General features: G+C 48.1%; 1 protein-coding gene across 7 annotated transcripts in view; it reads right to left on the bottom strand.

The window, feature by feature from the left end:
* The window catches only part of KSR1 (kinase suppressor of ras 1), a 224,777-nt gene extending 213,685 nt beyond the window's left edge, over positions 1–11,092 (bottom strand). For 3 of the 7 annotated variants that reach the window (XM_044002780.1, XM_044002776.1, XM_044002775.1), the window contains exon 1: positions 10,260–11,092. In XM_044002780.1, the coding sequence (XP_043858715.1) occupies positions 10,260–10,505 (246 nt within the window). In that variant the 5' untranslated portion in view covers positions 10,506–11,092. The remainder of the gene's footprint in view (positions 1–10,259) is intronic. The other 4 variants (XM_044002777.1, XM_044002774.1, XM_044002773.1 and 1 more) reach the window with 2 other exon arrangements.
* Positions 11,093–19,382: the final 8,290 nt, after the last annotated feature.

Genomic DNA, 19,382 nt, shown 5'->3' with positions numbered 1-19,382 from the left:
CGCCACCTAGCTGCCCATATAATATATTTATTTAATAGTAATAGTATTAGTATTCTAAAATTTATATTAATGTACTTTACCTTTAAGTACATACAAATAATTATAAAGGAAGCCAAGTATACTGAAATATAGAGATCAAAATATTTATTTAAAAAAACAAGTTCTCACAGACTCCAGGTTAAGAACCCCTGCTCAAGACCATATGTGGCAGAGAGGTGCCACCCTGCTATTGGCAGGGAGAGTTTCCTCATCCTATATCTAGACCAGTGAAATCATAGACCCAAGCTGCATCCTATACTATACATCACAGATGTACTAATTGTTTCTCTGGCAAAAGGGAAATTTCTTGTTCTGCTTTTGTCTTTGCATTGCTAGCACCTAGCACACAGTAGGTGATTAATAAATGTCAGATTGATCTAGATTCAAATCCCAGCTCTACCCTCACTGCCTGTAGCAGCTTGGACAAGTCACTCCTCTTTCCCTCAGGATGAGAGGTTTGGCCTCTCTAAGATGTTTTCCGGCCCTAAATCCTAGGAAATCTACAAAACCCCTGAATGCCCTCTACAGGTGTCAGGGCCTAGAAATGGTCATAGATCAGGAGTGTCCCACGTCCAGGTCAAGATTTCTCCAACTGCTAATTCTATAGGTAGATTCTAGTTCCTCCCTCCTAAAAGACAAGAAGGAAAGAAAGGAGGTAGGGAAAGAGAGGAGAGGAGAGGAGAGGAGAGGAGAGGAGAGGAGAGGAGAGGAGAGGAGAGGAGAGGAGAGGAGAGGAGAGGAGAGGAGAGGAGAGGAGAGGAGAGGAGAGGAGAGGAGAGGAGAGGAGGAGAGGAGAGGAGAGGAGAGGAGAGGAGAGGAGAGGAGGGAGAGGAGAGGAGAGGAGAGGAGAGGAGAGGAGAGGAGAGGAGAGGAGAGGAGAGGAGAGGAGAGGAGAGGAGAGGAGAGGAGAGGAGAGGAGAGGAAAGGAAAGGAAAGGAAAGGAAAGGAAAGGAAAGGAAAGGAAAGGAAAGGAAAGGAAAGGAAAGGAAAGGAAAGGAATGAGGAAGAAAGAAAGGGAAAGAAGGAAAGAAAGAAAGAAAGAAAGAAAGAAAGAAAGAAAGAAAAAAGAAAGAAAGAAGAGAAAGAAAGAAAGAAAGACAAGAAAGAGAAAGAAAGGGAAAGAAGAAAGAAAGAAGGAAGGAAGGAAGGAAGAAGGAAGAAGGAAGGAAGGAAGGAAGGAAGGAAGGAAGGAAGGAAGGAAGGAAGGAAGGAAAAGAAAGAAAGAAGAAAGAAAGAAAAGAAAGAAAGAAAGAAAGAAAGAAAGAAAGAAAAAGAAAAGAAAAAGAAAAAATATATCAGTCTGAAGCACTGAGATAAGCCATGGTGCCACCTTTGGCACTGAATGACTAGGTCTGTTCCTACAAGTTCCTCCACACCTTGGAAACCACCTGGCAAGTGCTTTGACTGGGAAGATGAAGAATGCCCCAGCTGGGCACACTCCTGACAGCCTGACATGATCAGACAAACCGGGGGCCAGATGAAGAAGGCAAGGGGGAGGAGGTAGGGAAGTCAAAATCCCATGAACCCTCCAGGAGTCAGTCATGTGTTTGGCCGAGCTCCTGCCTGTGCCACTGAAGAGTTGGGCAGACTTCCTCCTGAATCAGCTCCCCTATCCTGGAGGGATCAAGGGCCAGGGGGGCTTTGGAGCAGGAAAGTTGATTGCACCTGCAGTCGGTTGTCCTGGGTTCAAGGCCTGACCCTGCCAATTCCTAGATGGGGAGATCCTTGGGAAAGAGGCAGAATCAGAATGACTGGATCTCAGAAATTCCTTCTCTAGTGAAGAGGAAGCCCCTACCCGCTGTGCCCTGCGGAGATCACGGTGTACCGAGAGATAGCCCTCTTTGTGGGGGAAGTCTTTCCCCGCCTCAAATACTGAGTCTAAATTTCCATGTCTGCATTTTCTCATTCATGGCCTCCAGAGGGCCAAGCACCTCACGGCTAATCACGATCCAGTGGACAAAGCAAGGACTCCAGACAGCCTGGGTTCAAATCCTGTGTCTGATGCATGTGATCCTAAACTAGAATTTTGCATGACAATTGCGACTTAACCTCCATAGGCCTTCGTTTCCAAAGGTCTGACTGAATGGCCTCTGGGGTCCTCTTCAGCTTGGAAACATTGTGATCCACATCTGGGTGACAACCCCACAAGCACTTAAAGGTGCCTCTCATTTGAAGTCTTGAAACATCTCCCAAGGTCAGTCAGTCAACTAATTAGCACAAGGTGTGGACTTGGGGCCCTTCCCCATCCAGGCAGCATGCTATCCAGCTTATCCATGTCTTTCTGAAACTGCAGGGACCATAATGAGACACACCCTTGAAATGCAGTTGGACCAAGGAAGAATACAATTGCACCAGCAGCCCCCAAAGTTTTATTTTCTATTTCATCGCTTTCAAACGCTCCCCTGCCCTGCGGGCTCCTCATCCTCCTTGCTCAGAATCCTGCTATTTCATGGAGGCTCAGGGAGTCTTATCTATGAAATGGGGAGAATAACACTTGTTCCAGTCAACTTGGGGGCTCTGAGACCAGAGAAATGAGAGCAATATGATTTTTATGTGCTGGCCTCCCCGTGGAGAGCTCTTGGGTTACAGGGTATTTTTGTTGAGTGGTGGCTAAAATCGGGTCTAGATGAGCCATTCCAAGAATGACACCCTCTGAAGTAGTTCCTCCTCATGTTGAGAAAACTAGTTATTTAGGGAGGCATGAGGTCAACCCTGACCACTCGTCAGCACATTCCGAATTCACCCACCCTAAGTACGAAGAAGATGATAGAGTCAAACGAATGCTGAACTTGAAACCAAGAAGACAGGGGTCTAAAATTCTGCCAGGACACACACACACACACACACACACACACACTGGAGAACTCTTGACCTAGCACCATAGTCCCCTATCACTACAGAGAATTGGTGGAGGGGAATTTTCTCAACTCTCCTACAAGGTCAACCATCTTGCCCATCTGGCAGTGAATTGGTGGTATAAGGCTCAGATTGAATCCTGCCTCGGACATCTACTAACTGTGCCCCCCTGGGCAAAACCTGAACCTCTCTGGGCCCCCAATTTCCTCATACATAAAATGGAGATAAGAGCAGCACCTCCCTGGAAGGCAGGTTTTTGTAGCTTAAACAAAATAAGGGATGTAAAGTACTTTACAAACTTTAAAGTAGCTCTATGATTGTCAGCCTTTATTGTCATCTACCCATCAACCTTCTGTTTGTTACCTCTACATCCCCAGAGGCTGGCACACTACCTGGCTAGCAGGAGGATTTTTACTAAATTGATAATGTACAGGAAAGCACTCTCTGCAACAAAGGATTGGGTTAATATGACCCTGCAGCAAACCCCAAGGCCTGCTGCCTCTAACCAGGGAATGGGAGATGGTGAGGATGATGAGATCAGATTTTATAGATAATATTTTATAATATGTCATTATATTAAAAATATATACAGGAGGGGGCAGCTAGGTGGCACAGTGGATAAAGCACTGGCCCTGGATTCAGGAAGATCTGAGTTCAAATCTGACCTCAGATACTTGCCACTTACTAGCTGTGTAACCTTGGGCAAATCACTTAACCCTCATTGCCCCGCCCCCCCCCAAAATGTATACACATATATTTTACACACAAACACACACACACACACACACAGCATTTGAAGGTTTATAATTCACTTTCCTCACAAGACACTGCTAGCCATAGCCCAATTATCACCCCAGATGGTCATGGAGCTGGAAGGGACATCAGAGGCCATCTAGTCTAACCCTATCATTTTACAGATGGGGAAATTGAGGCATAAGGAGGTTAAAGGGCCCCATTGGGTCATATATTTGGAGCTAGAAAGGCCTCAGAGGCTATCTTGTCTACACCTCCCCCCCCCCCAGTTCATTTGACAGAGGAAGAAACTGAGGCCCAGAGAGGCACAGTGACTTGGGCTGGGTCATACAAGTAGGGAGCCAAAGTTCAAACTCTTGGTACACTGACTCTAAACCCATTTTAAGGAAACTGAGGCCCAGAGAACTAAAGTGACTTGCCCTGTCCCTTGTTCCTCTAACTCCAAGTCCAGGGGGCCACAACCGCCTCTAAGTTAATGAATGATATTGCTCTCATTAGTCAATGCACTAATTCAATGACTTCTGTGATTACTTTTCCATTTTTCTTTTCAGAATCTTAGACCCAAAAGGGATGACAGTAATTTTATCCCCTATAGCCCTTTCATTTTCCAGGGGGGAAAAAACCTAGAACTGTGGGGATTTTTAATTTATTCATGGACATTCTAGATATTCATCTTTCATCTGAGGCTAGCCCAGTTAGATGGGGAGAGGGTTGTCACTAGGAGACCGGCCACCAACCACGGGCTTTTTTCAGTCACAAAAGCTTATAATGTCTGACCAAGAGAAGTAGCAATAGTCTAACTACATCTGTGGCTGGACAGAACACCCACATTCGGCAAATCGGCAACCCTCAGAAGCTTTTTAGTATAATCACAGTGGTGCTACCTAGCTCAGGGGGCAGCCAAGAGAATTGAGAGAAAGAATGTACTTGGAAAAAGTGCTTCAGATGCCAAGGAAAGCTGCTGTAATTATTCTTCCAAATAACTGACTTGAAGGTTTGCAAAGGGCTTTACATATATGTGTATGTATGTATACATACACATATATGCTATATGCATTATATAAAATTTATATAGTTATTTTATGTATATATACATGTATATATAAACACATACATAATGCATATCCATCTACCTGTATACATATATAATACATACACATTATGCACATGCATATACATATATGTCACATAACCTCTGTTTGCCTTAGAAGCTGCTAGGTGGCTCAGTAGATAGAACACTGTGTCTGGAATCAGGAAAACCTGAGTTTGAATTTGCTCTCAGATACTGTATGACCCTGGGCAACTCACTTAACCTCTTATTTACCTTAATCCACTGGAGAAGGAAATGGTGAATCATTCCAGTATCTTTGCCAAGAAAATCCCATGGACAGTATGGGAGTACTATGATCCATGGAGTCATAAAGAATGGAACATGGACCCAACAACAAATACATATACAGGTATGTATATGTGTGGATATATGTGTAGATATAGGTATATACATATATATACACACGTATGCATATATACATACATACACATATATATCTACATTACAAAAAGCAAGTTTTATCTATTTATATAAAACTACTTGAGCCCGGGATTGGCCCTTGAAATGCTCCAACTATTACATGCATTTTACAGATGAGAGAAACTGAGGCAGAGAAAGGCGAAGTAATTAGTTGTGGTGTCATACTTCTGGTAAGAAGCTAAAGCAAGACTAGAACCCAGGTCTTCCTGACCCCAAGGTCAGTTTTCTAGCCACTAGAGAGAGCCTTATCTTCAAAGATCACAGGACAGAACCTACACACATACACACAGACACTAGAAGTTCCTCTGTGTTCTTTTTCTGTGTGTCTGCGATAGAGGGGATTTCCCATTCAGGGCTGAGGAACTGATACAATATAATATAAGACAATACAATGAAATATAAAGCGTCCCCAAAATCTTAGTTCAGGTGTTTTAAAGACTTTGGGGACAGTGTGTATTGTGCTCTATTGCATCGTATTGTATTAATGATAGCTCTCATTTATATAGCACAGCACGTACAATTATTATCTTATCTGATTCTCACAACAACCCTGGGAAGTAGGTCCCGTCCGTATACCCATTTTACAGATGAGGAAACTGAGGCAGAGAGGTTCAGTGACTTGCCCAGGGTCACACAACCAGGACGCATGTGAGACCTGATTGGAACTCCATTCTTCCTGATTCCAGGCCCAGAACTCTATCGTATCATATTATATGGCTTTGCACTGTGTTTATGTATACATATCTACATTTACCAGAACTGTGTTTTCATCAGAATAGGGAACTCTAAGTAAGCAAATTTCCTTCACCAATTTAGCTGGGCACCTGCTCTATCTACAATTTAACATCTTGGAGAATTGGCTGGAGCACTAGAGCAGAGAGAGAGAGAGAGAGAGAGACAGACAGAGAGAGGGGGAGGGGGTGGGACTTGGGCCACAGAGCTTCCTCACTCTACAGCCAGCTCTGGCCAAATCAACAGAAAGATAGGCTGATCCACAGATTTAGAGATACACTTATATGTGCGTATGAATCAGTGATTGATGTAATAACTAACATTTGCATAGTGGCATTAAAATTTGCAAAGCATTTTCATCTTATTTGTTCCTGAAAACATCCCTGTTAAGTGGGGTTATTATCTCCACTTTACAGATGGGAAAACTGAAGTATGGACTGTGTGACCCTGGGCAAGTCACTTAACTTCTAAGTGACTTGCCCAGGGTCACACAGTCCATACTCATCTGGAGCAGGATACGAATTTAGGTCTTCCTAACCTCTAGACCCCAAGGCTTTCACTGAGTACCCAAAGTTGGAAGGTGACTCAGGGGTATCTAATCCAATCTCCTTTCCTCCCTCCACTTTCTCCTCCCCCTCAATATAAATATTTTAAGGATTCTGTGTTTCTCTTTCATTACACAAGATAAGCCCTTTGACCAGACCTGGCTTTAAGCACTCCGGCCCCAGTGTTGCAAGAAGTTTATCTAGAGATGGACAGTTGCCTGGTATTCAAGAGGATTTTACAGATCTAGAAAAGAACCCCCAGCTGGGTCATTTCTGAAGTCACTCTGCTCCCCTGCCAACTTGATGTCACTAGTGCTCTGCCTCTCAGACAGACAGAGAGAAGGGAGAGAGGGAGAGAAGGAGAGAGGGAGAGAGGGAGAGAGGGAGAGAGGGAGGGAGGAAGGGAGGGAAGGAAGGAAGGAAGGAAGGAAGGAAGGAAGGAAGGAAGGAAGGAAGGAAGGAAGGAAGGAAGGAAGGAAGGAAGGAAGGAAGGAAGGAAGGAAGGAAGGAAGGAAGGAAGGAAGAGAGGAAGGAAGGGAGGAAGGAAGGAAGGGAGGAAGAGAGGAAGGGAGGGAGGGAGGGAAGAAGGAGGGACGGAGGGAAGAAGGAGGGAGGGAGGGCACCCTCTTTACACTGTGGAAGTGCTCCAGAAAGCCCAGGCTTGCTCCCAAATGGGCACCTCTTCCCCCTCACTTTCCATCTCCACCAAAGGGCCCTCTTGTGAGAGTCACAGCATCTGTTGTAAGGGGACACTGCATCTTCTTCTTTCTGACCAGAAAATAACCACAGTCTCTTCTTTTAGGGACTTGGGAAGTAATCTGGATCCATCTTGGTGAGAGAGGACAAAGAACTGAGTATTTCCCCCTCATTTCCATTGCAAATCCTCTCTGATCCCTGGGGTGTTTCTAACTGTTTTGGACAAATTCCTATCCAAGTGAAATAGCCGACAGCACCCAGGGGAGGTCACTGGACAATCCAGGGCACTGAGCAAACAGCCAGATAGTTTGGGGCTGTGGATGACCCGCCCAAGGGCAAAAAAAAAGGAAAAAACAAAACAAAACAGAAATTGCAGCCACTCATTTCTATAGACGCTGAAGGTTGACAAAGTGCTCTCAGTAACTCAAGTAAGACAGAGACAACAGAGGTTATTTGTTAAGTATAGGCATCATTATCCCTTCTTTCTAGATAGAGCCACTAGCCCAGCCAAGACGGCCTTCACAAACAACTCTCCATCACTGCACCTTGGCACTGGCCTTTCCCCAAGGAAATAGAGGAGGAAGCATGATGTAGGAGAAAAGGCATTTGATCTGCAGTCACAGAACCGGCTTCTTTCACTTACTCTCTGTGTGACCTTGGGCAAGTCATTGCCCGGCACATGGCCGGTTCTCTGGAGCTCAGTTCCTCATCTATAAAATGGGGGAGAAGAACTAAATGTCCCCCAAGGTGCATTGCAGCTTGAAATTTCTGGCCCTAGGTGTCTGGGACAGAATTTTAGCCCAGGTCCCCTACCTCAGAATTAGGGTTCCAAACTGTGACCTTTATTAGGCGGTAAGAGGAGAGAAGCCTGCTGTACCCCTTGGTCACTTGGATGAGAATGTGGATGCTTTCCAACACCACTGCTTTGTCCCCACCTCCAGCCCTCAGAATTGAGTGGCACTAGGGTTCTTCAGCCACCAACTGTTCAACACCCTCGCATCCAAGCAGCCCTCGAGAGGGGCCCCAGGGACAGTCTAAGAACAGGCCAGAGGGCCCTGGCTTTCTGCTTGACAATACAGAAACCAAGCGGCACAACCACAGGGACCTGCCCTCATGCTGTAATTAACCAATGTAACCCACTCATCTTGTCACTGAACTGCATCAGACCAGCACATTCAAGCATCTCTCAAGAAATCAGATTCTCTCCCCCACAAAGAGCACTTGAAAACAGTATCGTCTCAAAAAAAAGGTGGGGGGGCAGCTATTATAGAAAAAAAAAGTTTAAATGGAAGGGCCTGGTCGACACTGCTGTGTAACTGTGACCTTTACAGAAAGAAATTTCTGAGGGAAAAGGGGAGAAACCTGGACCCCCTCCCGGCACTTGGATGAGAAGGTGGATTTTTTTCAAGTGGCTTATTTCACACAGAGTGCAGACCCATCCTCTTCCAAATACCTATGGCTGGTTTTTTATCAATTGACCAATAATTAAACAATAGGAACCACAGTTTTGGACTGGTGTTTGGGGGAGGCTGAGGAAAGGGGGGGGAGCTTCCTGACAAATGAACTGTTCTGAGCCCCACCTCGGACAAATGACCCATGCCCAAACCCAGAGGCTGTTCCCTAATAAGGAGCACACAGCTTAAACCTTAGAAAGTCACTGGACACAAGCAGCCTTTAAAGTCTCCGGACAAAAGCGCTGTTTGGAAAGGAGGAACTGATCTTCACCCCCATTGTGTGTGAACCCTGGCAGTGGGGGGAGGGGAGGAGAAGAGGGGGAAGTGAAGGGAAGGGATGGACCCTCTCAACCTAACTACCTTCTTACATTGTTCTTCCAACCCCAATTAAGCCTTCACTTCCCTTTGAGAGTTTGGAAGATGTCATCACACACACACACACACAGAGCAGCTCTTTGCCCCATCCCCCAACCATCAGTACTCCTGCAATGGTGATTATTTCCAACAAAAATGCTATATTCCTAAGTATAATCTGTTATAAGCCAAAGTCCATTTTTGGTAGGAAGTCAGGGGAACAGAAGGTGGATAATTGTTTTGATTAGCTTAATACCATGGTAACCCGATGGCCAGGCAACAAATGACTGAAGAAGAGAAACGCCGATTCAGCAGGAAAAAAAAATTTTTTTTTAAGACTGATGCACGGCAAAGCAGCTGGCAGAGAGATGCTGCAGGGACCATCGATGTACCGGGCACATGGCGAGAAAACTGAGCAAGCAGGAGAAGAGGCAAAGCGGGGAGAGACTTTTGAAAACGAGACTTGATTAAGCACACACTAGCAAGGGAGGGCATGGGAGTGTCCTCGAAGGTTCATGGAATAGTGGGAGCCCAGTGACAAAAGGAGAAACAAGCCTAAGAACCTCGAAGGCCTAAAAATGGGAACGGACCGAGGTCTGTGTAGGAGAGACCGGGGAGGAGTGGGGGGATTGGGGTGCTGGACGTCAAAACTAGTCATCTGACCTCTTCCCCCAAACTCCCAGAAAAAGGGAAGGACCGAGTCTCGCCTCTCCAGAAGGATCAATTTCTCGTGCAAAAGAGGGTTGTCTTCTCTCCCCCACAGCTCCCCACCCAAAACTCCACGGTCCTCCCCACTCCGGCTGTCCGTACTCCGAGAGGAAAGAATGTCCCAGTCCAGGGACAAGCAGCTGCCCCTCAGCAGCGAGTAAAGAAGGAACCAGGGACGCAAAGACCTAAGTAGACATCAAGAGACGGAGAGAGAGATAGCCTGGTTCTAGGCTCCCAGAACTTCCCCCCGCGGGCCTTTCTTCCTCCCCCCCCCCCAACTCCCAGGGCTTTCATTTTTGCTTCTGCATCCCCAGAGTCTGACACACAGTGGGCAATTAATAAAGGCTGGCTTAGCTCGATTCTCAGCAGCACCCTTCCCGGGTGTGCAACTTAACGATGCAAAGTTCGGGGGATGGTGGAGAAGGGGTGGGGGTGGAGGGGGTGGGGTAGTTGGCACCGGGTCCAGAGCCCGCCTCTCTCCCGCCTCATCCTCTCCTGCCCCTGACCCGGCTCGCCAGAAAGTAGATGGGAGGGGGGAGGGGTCCCCTGCCCCCCCCACCTCCTCGGCCCTGACCTTGCCCAGCCCCGTACCTCCAGGGTCCTGATTTCCTGCTGGGTGAGGTCGTTGGACACCGCACATTTGGTGCGCAGCCCCCGCAGGCTGCTGATGGAGATGTCGATGAGCTTTTGGAGCTGCCCGCACTGCTGCAGAGCCCGGCCGACCGCGGCCCCGGCCCCGGCTCCAGCTGCGCCCACATCTGCTGCAGCTGCCGCGCCCCCTCCGCTTTCCTTCTTCTCCCCCATCGCTGCCGCTGATCGGGGCGCCGCTCTATCCATGCCTCGGCATCGGGACCCGGGGGTTGGGGGCGCGCGGGCTAGACGGGGAAGAGCCCCGAGCCAGAGCCAGAGCCCGGACACCCGGGCTGGCGGGGAGCCACGGACGGCCCGAGCGCGCGGCCGCCGCCGGGACTCCCTGCAGCCGTCGGCGGCAGCGGTGGCTGCTGCTGCTGCTAGTGCTAGTGCCGCTGCTGCCGCCGCTGCTGTTCCTCCTCCTGCTGCTGCTGCTGCTGCCGCCGCCGCCGCCGCCGCCGCCGCTGCTCCACCTCCTCCTCCTCCTCTTGCTTCTGCTGCTACTGCTGCTGCTGCTGCTGCTGCTCCTGCTGCTCCGGCTCGCCGCCGCTCAGCAGCCCAGGAGCCCAACGAGAAGCCAGCGCTCGGCGCCGCCGCGCCTCCGACGGCTGCCTCTCTGGCTCCGCTCTCCGGCTCTCCGAAGTGGCAGCCGAGGCCCGGCGGGGGCCCGCTGGGGACGCCGGGACTTGTAGTCCTGTCCCGCGCACCTGCAGCTCCAGCTGGCCGAGCGCAGCACGACGGCTCCCTCCGCAGCCTCAGAGGCGCGCGCTCAAAGTCCGGGAGGCCCCCCGCGGCGGCCGGCTCACACCTCTGCGGGGCGCGGCCCAGCGTGGAGCGCGGCAACCTCTGGGAGCACCACCCCCTTCCCCCGATCCTTCCACGCGGGCGGGGCCTGATCTGCCCAGGCTCCTCCCCCTGAGGAAGGCGGCTGGAAGATCTGGGAGAGGGCCGGGCAGAAGAGAAGGGGGCGTTGGTCTGGGCAGCTGGACCTGGACTCGACCGCCGGATGTCAATCAATAAGCATTTATTATATATGTGCCGGGCACTGTGCTGAGCGCTGGGCATGCAAAAAAAAAAAAAAAAATGCAGAAGACAGCCCCTGCCTTCGAGCAGTTCACAGTGTAATTCGGCAAGACAACAGGCAAACTACTATGTTCGGATGTAGACAAGATCAGTCTGAGAGAATCAACAGGGAGGAGGCACGACTAGCGCCCTTGTGACTGATGTGGTCTTGGTCAAGTCACTCATTGTCTCTGCGCCTCAGTTTCCTCTCTTAATAAAAAGGGTGGGGTGGAAACTAGGTGACCACTCAACTCCTTTTCAATTCCAAATCTATGATTCAGAAAACTCAGAGAATTTGGAGACAGATGACCTATATTTTCTATTTTGTTTTTGATGGGTCTGGCCCCGTGACCTTGGGCCAATAGCTTAGCCTCTCTGGGCTTCAGGCTCCTCATATGTAATAGGAGAGAGACTAGACCACTAAAGTCTCTTTTAGCTCTTTTTTGCTTGTTGGGTTTTTTGAGGCAACAGGGTAAGTGACTTGCCCAGGTTCACACAGCTATTATGCATCTGAAGCTGAATTTGAACTCAGGTCCTCCTGACTCCAAGGCCTGTGCTCTATCCACTTCCACACCTTTCTGTCCCTTATTTTAGATCTTACGGCATTTCTACCTTTTTGAGTCAGGCAGATGTCCCAGTGGAGAGAGTGCTGACCCTGGAGCCAGGAGTCACATCAGAAGGCTCAAGTCACTTAACTGTTTGCTTCAGTGTCCTCATCTGTGAAATGGGGACAGTAATAGCACCTCCCTCCCAGGGTTGTTGTGAAGATCAAATGAGATAATATTTGTATTAGCACAGTGTTTGGAATACAGTCGGCACTATGTAAATGCTTGTTCCCTTTCCTCTTCCTCATCCCCAAGCCTCTGATTATCTAACGTTTACTGGACCCTACTGTAACTGCTACCACCTCATCCCTTATAACTTCTCCAAGTTCACAAAGAGCATGAAAAAATGGCAGGCCCTGGGGTGGGAGGGATATCCCACCAACCAACTGAAGATTTAATTTCCTCCTTCCCCACTTCCCATTCCCAGCTCTGGCACACGGAGACTCAGATCATCTCTCCCACCTTTTTCCTAGAAACTACACGCCAAGCCAAAATCCATTTCTCATTCCCATTCTTCAAGTCAATTCAGCCATCTCCCAACACCCACTCTGTGCTGGGCACTTTGCTAGCAGAGAGGAGGGGATGGAAAGATAATGAAGACGAAGGTCCCTTCCCTCCACGGGTTTAGATGAGTACAGTAGGTCTCCATAATGGGGAGGCAGGGGTGGGAGATGGTGCAGCCTCAGAGGTCACCGAGGCACCTCAGAGGCCAAGGAATCAACCCTTCTCCTTCTAAAGAGAAGCAAACAGATCTATCAAGGAGTTAAATTATTTACTCAAAGTCCCCAAATCATACAGACTTAGAGCTGCACCCGGGACATTAGATGTCATTAAGCCCCAGCCCGTTCTTGAAGAAGCAGGCCCAGAGAGGTTGTCACCTGGCCAGGCTCACACTGCCATTATATGACCCAGGTGGGACTTAAGTCTTCCTGACTCCTAGCCCTTTTTTTAACCAGAACTGTGACTTCTTTGGTATTGGGGATTCCCAGTGAGAAAATTCCCTTTGCCAATGCAGACTTCACACTTGCTCACCAAATTATACCCTCAGAGCCTTACCTGGCACAGTGAAAGGTTAAGCCACTTGCCCAGGGTCTCCTGGCTTCAATCTGTCAGGAGAGACCCCAACCAGACCTGCCCAACTCCACATCTTTACCTCCTTTCCACTCCCCCACAATCTGAACTCTCTTACTGCAGAGCTTTCATCGGCATATGGTGATAATAGAGGTAGGAAAAACACTCAGTGTTCTATAAGGAGCCTTGTTACTGAGAGTGCCCTCACAGAAATAACACTGGATCTCATTTTGCATACGTTTATTCATTCAGGAAACATGCCAGACTATTTGGATCGGAGACGCTGAGAAGAGCCAGCCTTTGTATCCCAGCACCTAGCTTTGAACCTGCTGGGAACTCCAATAAATATTATTGAATTGAATTGAAATATGCGTTAGGTACCTCCCCCAGGCAAAGGGTGGCTGGATCTCTCCCAGGCTGACTCTGTAGAAGTCTGCAGGTCTTTGCTTCTGGGATGATCTCTGTTCTTCTCAGCTACTGAGTGCTCTCTCTCACTCTCTCTGTCTCTCTGTTTCTATCTGTGTCTGTGTGTCTCTCTGTCTCCTCTATCTCTCTGTCTCTGTCTGTCTCTCTGCTTGTCTCTCTGTCTCTCTCTGTCTTTCTCTGTCTTTCTGTTTCTATCTCTGTGTGTGTCTCTGTCTCCCCTATCTCTCTGTCTCTGTCTGTCTCTCTGCCTGTCTCTCTGTCTCTCTCTCTCTCTCTCTCTATTTCTGTCTCTCTCTGTCTCTGTCCCTATCTCTCTCTGTCTCTGTCTCTCTCTGTCTCTCTGTCTCCTCTATCTCTCTGTCTCTCTGTCTCTGTCTTTCTCTGTCTTTCTGTTTCTATCTGTGTGTGTGTCTCTGTCTCCCCTATCTCTGTCTCTGTCTCTCTGCCTGTCTCTCTGTCTCTCTCTGTCTCTGTCCCTATCTCTCTCTGTCTCTATGTCTCTCTCTGTGTGTCTCTGTCTCCTCTATCTCTCTGTCTCTCTGTCTCTGTCTGTCTCTCTGCTTGTCTCTCTGTCTCTCTCTGTCTTTCTCTGTCTTTCTGTTTCTATCTCTGTGTGTGTGTCTCTGTCTCCCCTATCTCTCTGTCTCTGTCTGTCTCTCTGCCTGTCTCTCTGTCTCCCTCTCTCTCTCTCTATTTCTGTCTTTCTCTGTCTCTGTCCCTATCTCTCTCTGTCTCTGTCTCTCTCTGTGTGTCTCTCTGTCTCCTCTATCTCTCTGTCTCTGTCTTTCTCTGTCTTTCTGTTTCTATCTCTGTGTGTGTCTCTGTCTCCCCTATCTCTGTCTCTGTCTCTCTGCCTGTCTCTCTGTCTCTCTCTGTCTCTGTCCCTATCTCTCTCTGTCTCTATCTCTGTGTGTCTCTCTGTCTCCTCTATCTCTCTGTCTCTCTGTCTCTGTCTCTCTGCCTGTCTCTCTGTCTCTATGTCTCTCTCTGTGTGTCTCTGTCTCCTCTATCTCTCTGTCTCTCTGTCTCTGTCTCTCTGCCTGTCTCTCTGTCTCTCTCTCTCTATATTTCTGTCTCTCTCTGTGTGTCTCTCTGTCTCCTCTATCTCTCTGTCTCTCTTTCTGTCTTTCTCTCTCTGTCTCTCAACGAAAATTGCCCAGTCTAGAAAACCCCTCCTCATTGTGCTCCATGGAAAGGCACCTCACTTCTACTCTAGTACTGGAAGGATATCCTGGGCCACCAAGAGGCTCTGGATAGCCCAGAGATAGAAAGGGAGAGGGGGCCTTCAGAGCTCACCCTCATCCCAAGACTATGCCGCCTGCTGTGTGAACAGCCTACACGGCAGCCAGTGATAGTGAAAGGTTGAGGTTTCCACCCATGACCACAGAGTTCTGCTGGGCCCATGAAGGGCCTGGGGTGGGAGGGAAGCCGCGAGGCCAAAGCATTTGTTTCCTGGGTTTCTGCTTTTCTTAGATCATGCAGGAAGCGCCTAGAAGTTACCCCCATTGACATAAACGCCAAAGGCCTGGGCTGTCTCTGAATGCACTCACTCGGGGCTGCTGCTGCTTTGCTCTGCCCTCCTGGCCTCCTTCTGGTTGCTCTCAGTGTGGAGGAGAGACTTCCCACACCTGAAAAACCGGACGTCATCTCAAAAGGAGGGAGCCCAACCTGCTCGGCCAGGTCCCAGAGAGTAGCCAAGTGAGAACATGGTCTGCAGGGGCCCCAGGGACTTTGCTTCTTCCAATATTCCCCTCAGGAGACGTTGCCATATATTCTAGTGTCTGCTCTCGGGATAAGGAGCCCTGGTGACCCACGGAGAACTGTTGGCTCCACACTCACAAAAAGTCCTTTGTTCAGATTGGGTTTGAGTTTCCAGAAGGAATAACTCAATGCATGAAACTCATCTAATGATAACAAAACCCAAAGCCTGAATCTCTAATGGAAAATAGTCAGTGAAACAGAGAGATTTCTTTTTCAAATGGGTTTCCATGGCTGGGGAGATTCATTATCTTTTCTGCTACTAGAGAGATTGTATCCTGATTCTTTCTGACCTTGATTTTGGGGAATTCAATGGTCCACTTTGTTGCTGATGTTTCTCCTTGGTCCATGACACTGGGAGGTGATGTCATGACTTGCAGTGAATTGGATTTAAGGGAGGCCGGGTTGTGCAAAGTCACCTGCCTCAGTCTCTCCTCCGGAACCAGCTGGGTCATGTGGCAAGAGATCTATCAGGACAAATAGAAATGGTCCAGGATGCAAGGGGAGTTTTTGGCTTTTTTAAGCTAAGGTCTTTCTCAGGTCTCAGCAATAAATAAACAAACAAATGAATGAATAAATAAATAAATAGATAGACATACATTTAAATAAATAAATATTTGAATAAGTAAATAAATAAATGGAGGGAGAAAGAAAAAGAGAAAAAGAGAAAGGAAGGAAGGAAAGAGAAAGGAAGGAAGGAAGGAAGGAAGGAAGGAAGGAAGGAAGGAAGGAAGGAAGGAAGGAAGGAAGGAAGGAAGGAAGGAAGGAAGGAAGGAAGGAAGGAAGGAAAGGGAGAGGCCTTCTGGATCCACTTTCTATGTGCTAAATAAAGGGGAATTCTTTTGGGAGAAAGGTCACTCCTTTTGTATCTGTCACTGTTTATTTGTTTTTCAGTCATTTTTTCAGTCCCTCTGATTCCTCATGACCCCATTTGGGGTTTTCTTGGCAGAGATCCTGGAGTGGTTGGCCATTTCCTTCTCCAGCTCATCTGACAGATGAGGAAACTAAGGCAAACAAGGTTCTGTGATTTGTCCGAAGTCACACAGCTAGTAAGTGTCTGAGGACAGATTTGAGTCATTTTCCTGACTCCAGGCATGGCGCTCTAACCACTGTGCCCCTAGCTGGCATTTCTACAACACTATCAAGTTTGGAAAGCCCTTTAGACATGCCCATGGTGTTCTGCCTTGAGAGGCAACATGGCCTAGTAGGTGGAGAGCTAGACTTGATATTCAAAAAGCCCCAAATTTGAGGGGCGGCTAGGTGGCGCAGTGGATAAAGCACTGGCCTTGGATTCAGGAGGACCTGAGTTCAAATCCAGACTAAGACACTTGACACCTAACTAGCTGTGTGACCCTGGGCAAGTCACTTACCCCTCATTGCCCTGCCCCCCCCAAAAAGCCCCAAATTCGAGTCCTGCCACTGACACTTAGGAAAGTCCTGGAGAAGTCACTGTGACCTTGCCAAGACTCAACTATCCCATCGATAAAACTAGGCTGATGATGATGATGATAATAATAGCATAACTCTTTTTTTTTTTGCAGGGCAATGGGGGTTAAGTGACTTGCCCAGGGTCACACAGCTAGTAAGTGTCAAGTGTCTGAGGTTGGATTTGAATTCAGGTCCTCCTGACTCCAGGGCCAGTGCTTTATCCACTGAGCCACCTAGCTGCCCCCCCCCAATAGCAAAACTCTTACAAAGTAGTTCATAGGTCAAGAGCTGGTAGGAACCTCAGAAATCATCTAGTCCAACCTCCCCATTTTAAAGATGAGAAAATCAAGGCCCAGAGTTGAGCAATAACTGTTGGGAGGACCAAATGAGATCATATATCATATATGTATAGTGAGTATACCTAGCCTCAGCTTCCCACAGTGAACCTGCTGCATGTTTTCCTCAAGGTTTTAGGAGTAACCTGAGAGGGTTGGAGGTTGTCTCTTCTCTAACCTCTTTAACTCGAGCCCCCACCAGTTGTGTTCCCCCTACTGTAAATCTCCAGCAACCACTAGGTCCAATTCCATTCAGCCACTTAACACTCAATTAGCTTTTTTTTTTTTGGGGGGGGGGCAATGAGGGTTAAGTGACTTGGCCAGGGTCACACAGCTAGTGAGTGTCAAGTGTCTGAGGCCGGATTTGAACTCAGGTCCTCCTGAATCCAGGGCCGGTGCTCTATCCACTGCGCCATCTAGCTGCCCCCCTACATGTTATTTTATAAAAGCTAATCGAGGGGCAGCTAGATGGCTCAGTGGATAGAGCACCGGCCCTGGATTCAGGAGGACCTGAGTTCAAATCCGGCCTCAGACACTTGACACTCACTAGCTGTGTGACCCTGGCCAAGTCACTTAACCCTCATTGCCCCCCCCCAAAAAATTATAAAATACCATGTATATAGAAAGATATAGAAAGGACAAAAGAACAAACATTTCCCCCTAATGCCTTGGGGACCCACTCTCCCCTTAGCCCCATCTTGGTCTCTGGGGTAAGTTGGGCTCCAACTTAACTCAGTTCCTTCAGAGAACTGGTCCTACCAACTTCAAGTCCAAATCCCACGTGGTTGACAAATGAGTCTTTGTCTCCACTCCTGCTGAGTCGGGTCCCAAAGGTTACTCTCAAAGGTCATTCCTTTCTCCTCATTGCATTGATCCTGGGATGGTTGCCAAACTTAGATGCCCACAGGCTCACTCTCCTGACCTTCAAAAATGCACAAGGTTGTAGCCTCCAGTCTCTTCACCTAAAAATGGAAAAGAACAAATGCCAAGTTGAAGGAATCATGCCATTTCATGGGAGCACTTGTCCTCGGAGGGAAGAAGGCCAGAGGTTCGGGGGCATTGCCTCTGTGGAATCACACCAAGGGAGAGCAGTGGAAGAGAATGAGCAAAGCCTATCAGAACCTCTTGAAGACACCACCTATGCAGCCAAGCAGAGGATTCTCCTGCCTATTTAGTGAGCAGACCAGAAGCAGCTACAGGGTCTACAGGTGCTATAAAAGTCCCTCAAACGCATTTCCATTACCTGACATTGAGGCTCTCCTAGAAGCAATCTCTTTCATGGAGTCAATTTGAGTCAGTGCTTTACAAATGGCAAAGTGCAAAATAAACGTGATCACACTTGGCCCTGACAACAACCACAAGGAAAGCGCTGGACTGTTGACCCCCAATTTGTACATAAAGAAAATGGAGGGGCAGCTGGGTGGCGCAGTGGATAGAGCACCGGCCCTGGATTCAGGAGGACCTGAGTTCAAATTTGGACTCAGACATTTAACACTTACTAGCTGTATGACTCTGGGCAAGTCACTTAACCCCAATTGCCTCACCAAAAAAGAAAGAAAGAAAGAAAATGGAGGTTCAGAGTGTTACTTGTGCACCGTCACTTGCCTGGAAAGTATCAGAGACAAGATGTGAGCGCCCAGGGCTCTCCTGGTCCAACCTCCACACTCTCTGCCATGTAGAGCACTTCCTCTCTACTTTGGAAAAGTCATTTCTCCCCTCTGTACCTCAGTTTCCTCACCTGTAAAATGACCTCCAAGTTCCCTTTCCTCAGCAGGAATATCAGTAAAAACAAGATCCAATTGTGAGACTCAAATGAAATAAGTGTGCGAAATGCTTCTTGAACCTTCAAAGAGGATATATCAATGCCAATTATTACTATTGCACCTGGAAAATTCTTCCTCTCTTTCCTCAGGTCCCCATGTCTGTTGTATTTCTCTACCCATCCTTCGGGCCTCGATTCAAATGCCAGGAAAACAGAGCAAGATAATGGAAAGATTGCTGGAGGCTGTGGGTTTGAATTCCCAACTCTGCTGCTTGCTCACCTTGGTTTCCTCGTCTGTAAAATAAGGAGGCTGGACCAGGTCACCCTGAAGATTCCTCTACTCATCACCCAGTTGTCACCAACAGCCCACTCACCCTGAAGACCTCTGTTGACTCCTATTCCAATTGGAGAGTTCTTGTCCAGGACCGCCATTGCAGGAAGTGCCCAGACCATTCACACACTCACTACGGTCCTTGATCTGCTCCCAAGGCTTCCATCTTTGTCCTCCCACATCAGCCCTCCTTTCACAGCTCCCTTTTATGTGTTGTCTTCCCTATTAGAATGTAAGTTCCTTGAGGGTAGGGACTATCTCTCTGTCTCTCTCTGTCTTTGTCTCTCTCCCCACCCTTTTTCATTT

The sequence above is a fragment of the Dromiciops gliroides genome, chromosome 4 (genome assembly GCF_019393635.1).
Source record: "Dromiciops gliroides isolate mDroGli1 chromosome 4, mDroGli1.pri, whole genome shotgun sequence".
Taxonomy (NCBI): domain Eukaryota; kingdom Metazoa; phylum Chordata; class Mammalia; order Microbiotheria; family Microbiotheriidae; genus Dromiciops; species Dromiciops gliroides.
Note: the sequence above shows the minus strand (reverse complement) of the source record. Positions and strands in the feature narration are given on the sequence as shown.